Below are 12,421 nucleotides of genomic sequence, written 5' to 3' on the forward strand. Positions count from 1 at the left end.
TTTTAGTATACTGCAGATTGATATACACGACCTTTTTGCTTTTAAAAAGCTGACCACCGAGGGTGAAACCTTAGATGTGTTTTCAACCCTTACGGCAGTATTGTACTTTACTGTTATATTGCCATAGCTCTGTTTTTCTTTTAAGTTAACCACTTATTCTTCTTGATGATATTCAAGAATTTCTCAGAAGCAATGTTTTCTGGAACTTAGTTTTTGCTTTGTCTGCTTCCAGCAGAAATAATGCAATTTGCCCTTTGAGAACTTGCTAGAACTTCTGAGTTTACTGGGAGAAAATAGCCCATGCTTAGAGCTATAAAATGGTCAGAAGGCCAACAAATCAAAGAGCCTAGCAGAACAGTGTACTTAATGTGGAAAAATCCAATGATCAAAATGTACTTTTTTTTATCAGCAGGTTTATTCACATGCATAGTTAAGAGTTAAGACAAAAATGTTGTATTGGTACTGGTTCAAGTGTGTCAGCAACACAAGAGACTGTTGACATTTACCTGTCCTAAAACTCTTCAGTCTCAGTAGTCAACCTTGAAAGTTAAAAAAGCCACTAATACTTCACATGTTCGAGATGAAATAAAAACTAAATAGAAATCAAATGAACAAAATACATTTCATTCTACCTTCTAGATAATCACTAACCTACAGTCTTCCTCTATAACCAAATTTATTCTGGGAAATTAAAACATAGAAAACCCTGAAACTTTTACATTATTCTCATTTATTTTAAGAGGACCAAATATAGAGCACAAGCAGTCAGATTGCTCATTAGGCCTTCCCCTGCCTCCTTCCTTGCAGATAGATAGGACGATAATTAGTGCCACTGGCTCTAACCTATGGCTTCCAGCCTAGCATTCTTTCTCTCATAGTGGCATTAAGGAGGAACAAGATTTCTCTCCATCAGGCCAACCTCAAGAGGTTAAGAGATGCCTTAATAATTAGTAAAGTTCCACTGGAACTACTCTTTGAGCCTATTTATATTCTCAGAATCCAACCCCCTGGGTTAGGATTATGGTCAAATGAATTAAAAGCCTGCCATAGGCTTAGAGAATGTAATAGCATATTGCTTACATGTCAAGCAGAAGAATGCAATGATAATCACTTTATGAGAGACATTGAAATTGAGGGATTTTCTACTCTGATGTGTAAACATTTACTACAACAAAAGTTTGCTAAGATACTTCATATTACAACTTAGGAAGAAAATTTGCTCAAAACAGCTGAGAAGCTGAGTATCCTGCTCATCCCCAATTTTGCCTTGGATGTTGATTATTCATAGGATTTATTATTATCATTACCTTTTCTGCCTACTTCCATGAATATTCTAGGCCTTAATGCATTGGTTTTAGCAGCAATCATGTCCTGAAGTGTCAATATATTTGGACATTGAAACAAAGAGTGAAGCCTTTCTCGTTAGGAACTCATAAGTTTCAAGGAACACTAAGATTCCAAATCAAAGTCAATGAAGATCATATTATATCGTCAGTAGTTGTCTAAAAGGAACCACATCATCAAAGTTCCATTGTGCATTTTCCTAAATCATTACAAAATTTAATTTAGGTAGCTGAAATCCAGGAAATCAATAGTAGGGGTATACCAGCCAGTTACTACGGAAATACCCATCACTAGTTTTTCCTGATGTCTGATAAATAAATGAAACAATTAGCTATCATTAGTCCATGATAACTTTTATTTTGTTCAGACTAGCTACTGAAAATGGATCTTACTAATCTTTCAAGTCATAAAGTTTTCTGGGTAATTAGTAACAACCATTTACTCATTTTTGGTCACTTAATGGTAGAGAAATAGGTGCTATAATGCTAATTTAGTAGAAACATTCTTACAAATCTACTGAGTTGAATTGTCTTTGGGCACAATGAAGTGTGGGTTTTCTTCTAAAAGCCCCAGTCTTCTTCGCTTCTACTGATTCACTGTGACTACTAACATCCCAGAGCATGGCAGAAATAAAAAGCATTCTGATAGGAGAAAAGACATTTTGCTTATGTCATTAGGTGAATGATTCCTTAATAAATAGGGGAGAGCCAAAACATGGTATCAAACTTTTAAATTATCTTTTTTTAAAACTAAACGTTAATAAAACTCCCCTTAATAAAAATGGCAATAAAGAGCCCTGTTGATTAAGTCATCCTAAAATGGAGTTGAAGTTTTTGCAGTTATTTCCAACAGAACAATGCAAGCTGATGACAATATATCTTTCAATTGTAACACAATTTCAATTACAATTAGCATAGTTCCAAGATCTTCTTTTCCAAAAGTAGAGCATAGATAAAGTACTGAAAGATTCATTCATTAAGAGGAAAATCCTTCATTTCTTGACAAGCAAAAACAAGTAAAGCATAAATTGCTATTCACACTAGATAAGACAGTGTTTAAAATAACAGTAAGAATGTACATAGTGTTATATAGGGATGGGGTTCTTGATGATTTTATGTTTGTTGTTTTATTATTTATGCTTATTCTGTTTTGTCATTAATTCGTCAATAAATTTTTTATTTAAAACATAACCCTACTTTAGAAATCTTCTTTGAAAGTGAGGAGGGGAAATTACCACCAAATGCCTGGGAGAGAATAACACTTGGAATCAACATTATCAACTGAGGTCAAATTGTGTAACTGTCAACCACCTCTGCTGTTAGGTCTTGCTGCAGTCATAGCATTCCAGAAGGATTCAGTAATATTTTCCAAGAAAGGATCCCAGGATTGTGACATCATGAAGATCAGTGGCATTGAAGTTGAATCCAATCAAAAAAGAATGCCAGGGAGTCAGAGCTGAATGGGCATGTTCCTGTCCTTACATGGCTGCTCACACCTGACCAGACCAAGTAAGTTGTTGGAGATTCGGAGGAGAGACTAAATGCAGATTACCACCCTCATTCCTGTAATTCAGAAATTTTCTTTGTTGAAGTAGAATTGAACCTTTCTAGGATCCAGACTGGAGTATTGGTGACAGCACTTACTCAGGCTTGCCGCCAAAGTCTGAGGACCACATAAGAAGACTCCCACCACGGATCTGCAGGAATGGAACAATAATAAGGGCGAGAATACAGCAAAAGCTGCTATGTTCATGAGGATGGAGAAACTGCCTCCACTAGGCCTCTACTGCTCCCAACAAACTTGCATAAAGATTCGGTTGTTGACTCCCTCACATTCTTCATGGTAGTTTGTATCACCTTGGTAGAAAAGTATCTTTTTTTTCACCTTTGTATCACCTCATGGTAGAAAAGTATCACCTTTTCTGCTTGCAAGCCCCAAATGTGCTCCCAGCCTTCTGTCACTCTCAGCATGCAGCCTTGCCTAGTCTATGGAGAATAGATAGGAGATCTGGTGCAGGGTAGAGGTTGAGTGCTAGACCCTGGAGCCTGGCTTTCTGGGTTGAAATAACAGCTTTGATGGGGCACATGAGTGGCTCAGTCAGTTAAGCATCTGACTTTTGATTTCGGCTCAGGTCATGATCTTGTGGTTTGTGAGATCTAGCCCCACATCGGGCTCTGTGCTGACAGCACAGAACCTGTTTGAGATTCTCACCCTCTCTCTGCTCCTTCCCCACTTGTGTTCTCTCTCACTCAAATAAATAAACTTAAAAATAATAAGTAGAAATAACAACTGGAACTTATCCCTGCTGTGTGACTTTAGGCGTTTCTTTAACCTCTGTTTCAGTTTCCCCCCCTGTAAAACAGGGATAAAAATAGTACCTATCTCACAGGGTTGTTTTGGGGTTTATTTAAACAAAAGACACTTGTAAAGCAATTAGAAAAATGCCTGGCACATAGCAAGTGCATATGTGTTAGTTGTCATTAGGGCCATCCATTGTGCATTTATCCCCACTCTGAAATTTTTCACACTGAAGAGGTGGTCAGCCTTCTCACCAAGGATAATCTAACTATTCTCAGTCTCACCCTCTCTTTCCTTCTCTTCCTTCCTCTCCCCTCCTTTTGACTTCACTGAGATATAACTCACGTGTGATAACATTCACACTTTTAAAGTGTACAGTTAGTGCTTTTTAGTATAGCCACAAAGTAGTGCTACCATCACTACTATCTAATCCTAGAACATTTTCATCACCCCCCCCAAAAAAAAACCCCGCACAGTAGAAGTCACTCCCCATTTCCTCCCAACTACCTCCTCCCAGCCCTAGACCATCAAATCTACTTTTTATCTCTAGATTTTCCTATTCTGAACATTTCATATAAATGGAATCATACAATATGTGGCCTTTTGGGTCTGATTTTTGTACTTAATGTGCGGTGTTCAAGGGTCACCCATGTCCTAGCATGTACGAGTACTTCACTTTTTTTTTTTATAGCTGAATAATATTCCATTATGTGGATGTACCATATGTTGTTTTCATTCATCTGTTAATGGATACTTGGATTGTTTCCACTTTTTAGCTATTCTACATACATTCATGTACAAGTTTTTGTGTGGAGAGCAAAGGCTATTTTCCATTCTCCTGGGTATATACTTTAGGGATGAAATTGCTGGGTCATGTGGTAACTCTATGTTTAAAATTTTGAGGAAATGCTGGAGTTTTTCCCAAAGTGCTGCACCATTTCACATTCCCACAAAAAGTGTGAGAGAAACTCTCCTACAATTTTTCTACTTCCTCACCAACTCTTATTGCCCATCTTTTATTATGACCATCCTAGCCCTCTCCCCATTTTTAAAAGTTTTTTTAAAAATTTATTTATTTTGAGAGCTAGAGAGCAAGCATGAGTACGTGGGGCAGAGAGAGGGAGAGAGAGGATCCCAAGCAGGCTCCGTGCTGTCAGCACAGAGCCCAATGCAGGGTTCAGTCCCACAAACCGCGAGATCATGACGTGAGCTGAAATCAAAAGTCGAACACTTAACCACTGAGCCACCAGGTGCCCCATCCCCATTTTTGTGTATTTATTTTATTCCTATGTACTGGTTTCTGTTCTGTCTATAAATATGCTTAGATCATCTTTAAGTTAAATAAGCATTTCCTGGACCCTGACATGCTTCCACTTCTTTAATATCTCCTCCCTTGGCTTCTGTGACACCACTTCTTCCCTGGCTCATTTTCCTCCCTTCCCACACAATGTAAGCACTCCTTAATATGCTTGTCTTCTGCCACTCTCTCCTGGGAATGTCATCCATTCTCACAACTTCAACTATGGTCAGCTCAACACTATAATTAACATAATCTCTTTTGTTTAAATTCTGCTTTCCTGTTGATAGAGCATTTTTCATATAGGTAAATGTTTAATGTTTACAACAATTCTGCAAGTGAGAAGAGAAGGCATTTACTCATATAATCCCCATTTTATAGATAAGAAGTCTGAAGATCAGAGGATTTTCTAGCTCAAGGTCCCAGGAACGGAAGTGTCAGAACTAACATTAAGACCCAGGATCATCTGAATCCAAGTGACTAAGTATTCTCACCACTGCCTTCATGAAGCCTGCCCTGATCACCCTATGTGGGCATACACTTTCCTTCCTTCGATATCTATGTACATGTTTCATGGAATGCATCATTCTGCTTTGGGTTGATTGTATGCATCTCTTATTAAAATGTATGCTACTTGAGGGCAAGAACCATATCCTATTTCTCTTTCAACCTCCAAACCTCCTAGAATAATTATTGCTGAGCTTATAGAAGATAATCAGTAATGTTTGTGAAATTGAATTGATCCTTAGCTGCCAACTTGTTCCAGGAATTTATCTAAATGATCAGCTTAATCTCTTTCTCATTGGAATGGCTGATTTCATGGCACCAGGTTTTCCTATATGCTCTAGCATGTCTCAAAACTTCCAGAAAGACCAAGGTCAGGTCATCAGTTAACTAGATAATACACTCTAAACCTTTCTTACTTTAAGTAGGGATTGTTGGGGCGCCTGGGTGGCTTAGTCGGTTGAGCGTCCGACTTCCACTTAGGTCATGATCTCACGGTTTGTGGGTTCGAGCCCCGCGTCGGGCTCTGTGCTGACTGCCAGCTCGGAGCCTGGAGCCTGTTTCAGAGTCTGTGACTCCCTCTCTCTCTCTGACCCTCCCCTGCTCACGCTGTCTCTCTCTCTCTCTCTCTCCTAGAAATAAATAAAACATTAAAAAAAATTTAAGTAGGGATTGTTAAGGCCAAAAACAATACATTTGAATTTTTCCAGTTTTCCATTTTATTCTGTAATACTAATTGGAACTGAGTCTCCTTGCCTTGTTTTAATGGGGACTTGCAGGGACAGCAAACATCTCATCAATTACAGGTCATAACACTTATTTGGCTAAAACCCCAGATGAAAATTTTTTTCAGTTTTAAGCAAGAATCTGAGAATGATGCAAATAGTTTCTGCCTCTAGCCAAGAATGCTCAACATGCTATAATATCTTTCCTAAACTCTAACTGCAAACTTAACTCAGAAGAAAATCACTTACTTGGGGTGGGCATTAACTAATGTAGAAAACTCATTGTCCCACATGGGTCTCCCAAATGAGGTCTTCTGTTTCAGACCCGTCAGGATGTCAGTGGCTTTGTCAAAGTTTAATGCGGCATGACCAGCCTGGAGCCAAAGAAATAAAAGTTAGAAAAAGCAGATCCTGATAGCTGTCTCTTTTAGCCATTTTTAAACTTAGGGGTGAGGGTGAGGACAGATAGAGAATCATAAGAAACAATTATTTCCAATCAGCATTTATGACCTTGTCTAACATTTATCTTGTGTCTAACATGGAATTAGTATGTTATTTGAACTCACAATGTTGGTGTCCCATCCGGTGAGAAAAAGACGGTACTTTAGAAAATTCACTTTGCCTAATTCCTCCATCTCATGTTCCAGAGAAGCCAATAGGTCTTTGAACCAGGCAAAGGCACCTGTCTCCCTGCAGATCCAGTAGAAATAGATCTGGAATTAGCAAGAGAGAACATAGCCTTACTAAGTACCTTCATGATGTACATTGTGGTGACATGATTATGCACAATACTCTGTATTTGTTGATCAAGTCTAGGAGTGATCTGAAAAATTACTTCTACAGAGCAGCAGACTTTAGGCAGCATGAATGTCCAGAGCTCTTACAACTTCCCTTAAGGAAAAAGAGTTCCAACATCATCTTTGGATCAAGGTAATTTTAAACTCCAAATTGAAAATGAAGACCTTATTCTTGCGATGAATCTGTAGAAGCGGATGCCTTGGCAGAGAGTAGTGACCACTCACTCTCATAGGTCCAGGGATGGTTACTCTCTTGTCAATTGTAAGGTTTAACCCATGAAAGCAATAGACCTGTCCGGCCCAGACCAGATGCAAAGTGGTATGAGGGAGTTACCGTTTGTGTTTTAAGGTTGTGATCTGCATGCCGAAACTTGTACCAGATAGATTTTAAGATGGAAGCAAAGGGGGTGACCCCAATTCCTGCTCCGACCAACACAGCCACTTCATACTGGAAAACATCTTCACTGACAGTGCCAAAGGGACCATCCACCTCAATCCTAGCAGAAGACAGAAGACAATGGGCAAGTGAAGTCTCACTTCCACCCCCAACCTCAAACATCTTCCCAGGGACATAGCTGTTCCCATGGCTCATTTAGTGCCTGTTTATTTTAATCATATTCTATTGTACCAGACTTAAGTTTCAATGAGAAATTGCTTTCTTTTTTCTGCCTGTCTGTGTCTTCATCTGGGACTCACTGGTCTCGGGGACCTACCTGGGAATTGGTGAATGCTGTTGCTCAAAAGCCCTTATGAGATTCTCTGTCCAGTCTCCCACTGCTCTGATATGGATGGAGAAGAAGTCTTCCTCTGGAGCAGAGGTCAGAGTAAAGGGATGCCACTCCAAATAAGAGATTGAGGGACAATTAACAAAAATATACTGTCCCACTTCCATGCTGAAGCCACGCTTGCTCATCTGCAATTCCAAAACTTTGGATGGGTGCATGACAACCTATGAATGGAGTACAGAAGCCAGAGAAAGTAAATTCAAATGGTGACAGGGGCAGGCAGATGAAATAAAGAGTAAAGCTGGAGGGCAGGTCTTGGTGGGGTACTGCTAGCAGGAACATTTTCTAAAGGTGGCAGCAGTGGGGCGCCTGGGTGGCTCAGTTGGTTAAGCATCTGACTTCGGCTCAGGTCATGATCTCACGGTTCAGGAGTTCAAGCCCCAAGTTGGGCTCTGCACTGACAGCTCAGAACCTGGAGCCTGCTTCAAATTCTGTTTCCTTCTCTCTCTCTGCCCCTCCCCCCCTCACACTCTGTCTCTCTCATTCTCCAAAATAAATAAACATTAAAAAAAAAAAAAACTAAAAGTGGCAGCAGTTACTTTGTCCAGACAGTGGTTGCACTATGAAACTGCAACTCAGCATTATCAGGTTGCTTGATTCTTCACTACCAGGTATTTATTCAAAGGATACAAAAATGCTGATTTGAAGGGGCACATGCACCCCATGTTTCTAGCAACATTATCAACAATTGCCAAATTATAGAAAGAGCCCAAATGTCCATTGACTAATAAATGGAAAAAGAAGATGGCATATTGCTCAGATATCAAAGAGAATGAAATCTTTTTATTTGCAACAATGTGAGTGGAACTAGAATGTATTATGCTAAGAGAAATAAGTCAGTCAGAGAAAAACAAAAATCAGATGACTTCACTCATGTGGAATTTAAGAAACACAGCAGATGAACCTATGTTCATTTTTGTTTTTAATCATCGGCTTCTATGTTGCAGGAAAAATAAGATAAAAACAAAGCTGGAAACAAATCATAAGAGACTCTTAAATACAGAGAACAAAGTGAAGGTTGCTGGAGGGGATGCAGGTGGGGGGATGGGCTAAGTGGGTGATGGGGATTAAGGAGGGCACTTGTGATGAGCACTGTGTATCATATGTAAGTGATGAATTACTGGGTTCTACTCCTGAAACCTATGCTGTACTGTATATTAACTAACATAAATTTAAATAAATCTATTTTATAAATAAATAAACAAATAAATATCAGGTTGCCTAATTCTTCATAAGATAGAAATAACATTTTCTTTTACTGTTAAAGCCTCCAACCAGATTTTTAAATGTTAGCAACCAATTCAACTTTCTAAACAGTGTGCGGGCCAACCAAAATATATCTGTGGACTAGATCTGGCTCAGGCCACATGTCTGCATCCTCCGACATAGACCCATTCTGATGATTTCTGCCAAACCCTTTTTCTCATAGTTTTGTCCAACACTAGAGGAACTAAAATATATTGCTCTCCAGTTCTTTTTTATTCCCTTTAGGATGACAACATGGCAATCTATTCCTATAATCAGGAAGAGTAAGACTCTTATCACAGCTAGGGTAAAGTATATATTCATTACCTTGGTAATCACAACCTTCTGCTTTGAGCGATAAAATCTGAGAATCCTTTCAAAGATATAAAGAATGCCTGGTGCAAGGATCCACTTCCAAGACTGCACAGAAATAGAATAAAAAACGAGGTTGCACATTAATCTCTTATTTAGGATTTATTTGTGCAGCAGTTCATTTCTTCAGCAATATTTATTCAGTTTTCTGATGTGTATCATTATTAAGCCACTAATTTCACTAAATCTTGAGGCTGGAAATGGAAAGGAGTAAGTTAACAATGGTTTCGTTTGCTAATCTGTTACTCATAAAGCAGATCATTTCCTAAAGTTTTACCAGTCTCACTGGGAAAAACAGAAAAGTACAGAAATAAAATACATGCTAATTATACATATAATTATAATGTATAATTATACATATACAAATAAATATACATATAATTATACATATACATATCTTAAATTATAAATTTTAATTTTAAGACTCCAAGATGGTCTTACAGGACAATTTGTCCAATCTGAATAAACTATCAGAGAAAGTAGATGCAACATAGAAGCAGATGATTAAAAACAAAACCATTGAGGAGGGGCAAGATGGCGGAGAAGTAGGGAGCTCCGTACCTGCACTCGCAACCAGGCATCACACGGAAAAGATCTGGAGCCATAGGAAACCATACCACACCCAAGAGATTGGGAGAGAAAGGATGTAATTTCCACTGAGAAAGACTTCTAATGGCTACCTCAAGAAACAAGCCAGAGTACACAAGGTGGAGAGTCCCAAATATCACTACGAATAGGAATATAAAATAACCAAGGTCCCAACAAGAGAGACCAAGAGATATCATTCAAAAAACACTCTCTGAAAGGATAGGCCCTGGACAGTCAAAGAGTCTTCTTGGATATAGCAGCGCTCATAGATACATAGAGGTAACAGGTCTTTAAAACCAACAAGAGGGGCGCCTGGGTGGCTTAGTCGGATAAGCGTCCGACTTTCGCTTAGGTCATGATCTCGCAGTTGGTGGGTTCGAGCCCCTTGTCGGGCTCTGTGCTGACTGCCAGCTCGAAGCCTGGAGCATGTTTCAGTCTGTGACTCCCTCTCTCTCTGACCCTCCCCTGCTCCTGTTGTCTCTCTCTCTCTCTCTCCTAGAAATAAATAAAACATTTAAAAAATAATAATAAAAAAATAAAACCAACAAGAGCCGGAGAGCTAACTAAAATGACGAAACGAAAGAGCTCTCCTCCAAAGAAACTCCAAGAAGAAATGTCAGCTAATAAACTGCTCAAAACAGATATAAGCAGCATAACTGAACAAGATTTTAGAATAATAATGGTAAAATTAATAGCTGGGCTTGAATAAAAACATAGGGGACATCAAAGAAACTATGGCTACAGACAGAATGGAAAATGAAAATAGGCATGAAGAATTAAAAAATGCGATAAATGAGATACATAATAAATTGGAGGCCTCCAGTGCACGGATTGAAGAGGCAGAAAGGAGAATAAGTGATTTAGAAGACACCATTATAGAAAAACAAGAAGCTGACAAAAAAAGAGACAAACTGATCCAGGAACATGAAAGAAGGGTTTGAGAGTTCAGCGACACGGTCAAACGCAACAATATCTGTATCATATGAACCCCAGAAGAGGAAGAGAGGGGGAAAGGTGCTGAAGGAGTCCTGGAACAAATTATAGCAGAGAAATTCCCCGACCTGGGAAAAGAAGTAAACGTTGAAATACAAGAGGCTCAGAGGACCCCCCTCAGACGTAATCTGAATCGACCTTCTGCAAGGCGTATCATAGTAAAAATGGCAAAATATAAGGACAAAGAGAAAATTTTGAAAGCAGCTAGGGAGAAAAGGGCCCTAACACACAAAGGCAAACCTATCAGAGTGGTGACAGACCTATCTACTGAAACGTGGCAGGCCAGAAAGGAATGGCAAGAGATCTTCAATGTGATGAACAGAAAAAATATGCAGCCAAGAATCCACTACCCTGCAAGACTGTCATTAAAATAGAAGGAGAGATAAAAACCTTTCCAAATAAACAGAAATTGAAAGAATTTGTCACCACTAAGCCAGCCCTACAAGAAATCCTGAGGGGGACGCTCTGAAGGAAAGGTTGCAAGAAACAAAGATACCAGAGACACCACCACAAGCATGAACTCCACAAAGGACACAAAGACGCTAAACCCACATATCTCAATAATAACACTGAATGTAAATGGGCTGAATGCTCCAATCAAAAGACATAGGGTAGCAGAATGGATAAAAAAACAAAATCCATCTATATGCTGTCTACAAGAAACTCATTTTAGACCTGAAGATACATTCAGATTAAAAGTAAGGGGATGGAGAAATATACATCATGCTCCTGGAAATCAAAAGAAAGCCGGAGTAGCTCTACTTATATCAGACAAACTGGACTTTAAATTAGAGACAATAACAAGAGATGAAGAAGGGCATTACATAATAGTTACAGGCTCTTGGGGCGCCTGGGTGGCTTAGTCGGTTAAGCGTCCGACTTTCGCTTAGGTCATGATCTCGAGGTTTGTGGGTTCGAGCCCTGCATCGGGCTCTGTGCTGACAGCCAGCTCGGAGCCTGGAGCCTGTTTCAGATTCTGTACCTCCCTCTCTCTCTCTGACCCTCCCCTGCTCACGCTGTCTCTCTCTCTCTCCTAGAAATAAATAAAAATATTTTTTAAAAAATAACTTAAAAAAATTAAAAAAAAATAGTTACAGGGTCTATCCATCAGGAAGAACTAACAATCATAAATGTCTATGCACCAATCATGGGAGCTCCTAAATATATAAAACAATTAATCACAAAGAGAAACAGGCTAATAGATAAGAATGTGCTAATAGCAGGGGACTTCAATACTCCACTTACAGTAATGGATAGGTCAACCAGACAGAAAATAACTAAAGAAATAATGGACTTGAAAGACATTTTGGACCAGATGGATCTGACAGATATATTTAGTACTCTACATGCTGAGGCCAAGGTATTCACTTTCTTCTCAAGTGCGCATGGCACATTCTCCAAGATAGATCACATACTGGGACATAAAGCAGCCCTCAATAAATATAAAAGAATTGAGATCATACCATGCACACT

At 39.1% G+C, this 12,421-nt stretch overlaps 1 protein-coding gene across 3 annotated transcripts in view; it reads right to left on the reverse strand.

The window, feature by feature from the left end:
• Positions 1 to 2,913: 2,913 nt before the first annotated feature.
• NOX1 (NADPH oxidase 1) overlaps positions 2,914 to 12,421 on the reverse strand; it is a 32,969-nt gene continuing 23,461 nt past the window's right edge. For 2 of the 3 annotated variants that reach the window (XM_039218096.1, XM_039218095.1), the window contains 6 exons: positions 9,323 to 9,415; positions 7,679 to 7,914; positions 7,300 to 7,462; positions 6,735 to 6,881; positions 6,418 to 6,542; positions 2,914 to 3,040 (listed from right to left, as the gene is read on the reverse strand). In XM_039218096.1, the coding sequence (XP_039074027.1) occupies positions 2,914 to 3,040; positions 6,418 to 6,542; positions 6,735 to 6,881; positions 7,300 to 7,462; positions 7,679 to 7,914; positions 9,323 to 9,415 (891 nt within the window). The remainder of the gene's footprint in view (positions 3,041 to 6,417; positions 6,543 to 6,734; positions 6,882 to 7,299; positions 7,463 to 7,678; positions 7,915 to 9,322; positions 9,416 to 12,421) is intronic. The other variant, XM_039218097.1, reaches the window with a different exon arrangement.

Source organism: Hyaena hyaena, unplaced genomic scaffold, assembly GCF_003009895.1.
Source record: "Hyaena hyaena isolate Hyena2069 unplaced genomic scaffold, ASM300989v1 scaffold_744, whole genome shotgun sequence".
Taxonomy (NCBI): domain Eukaryota; kingdom Metazoa; phylum Chordata; class Mammalia; order Carnivora; family Hyaenidae; genus Hyaena; species Hyaena hyaena.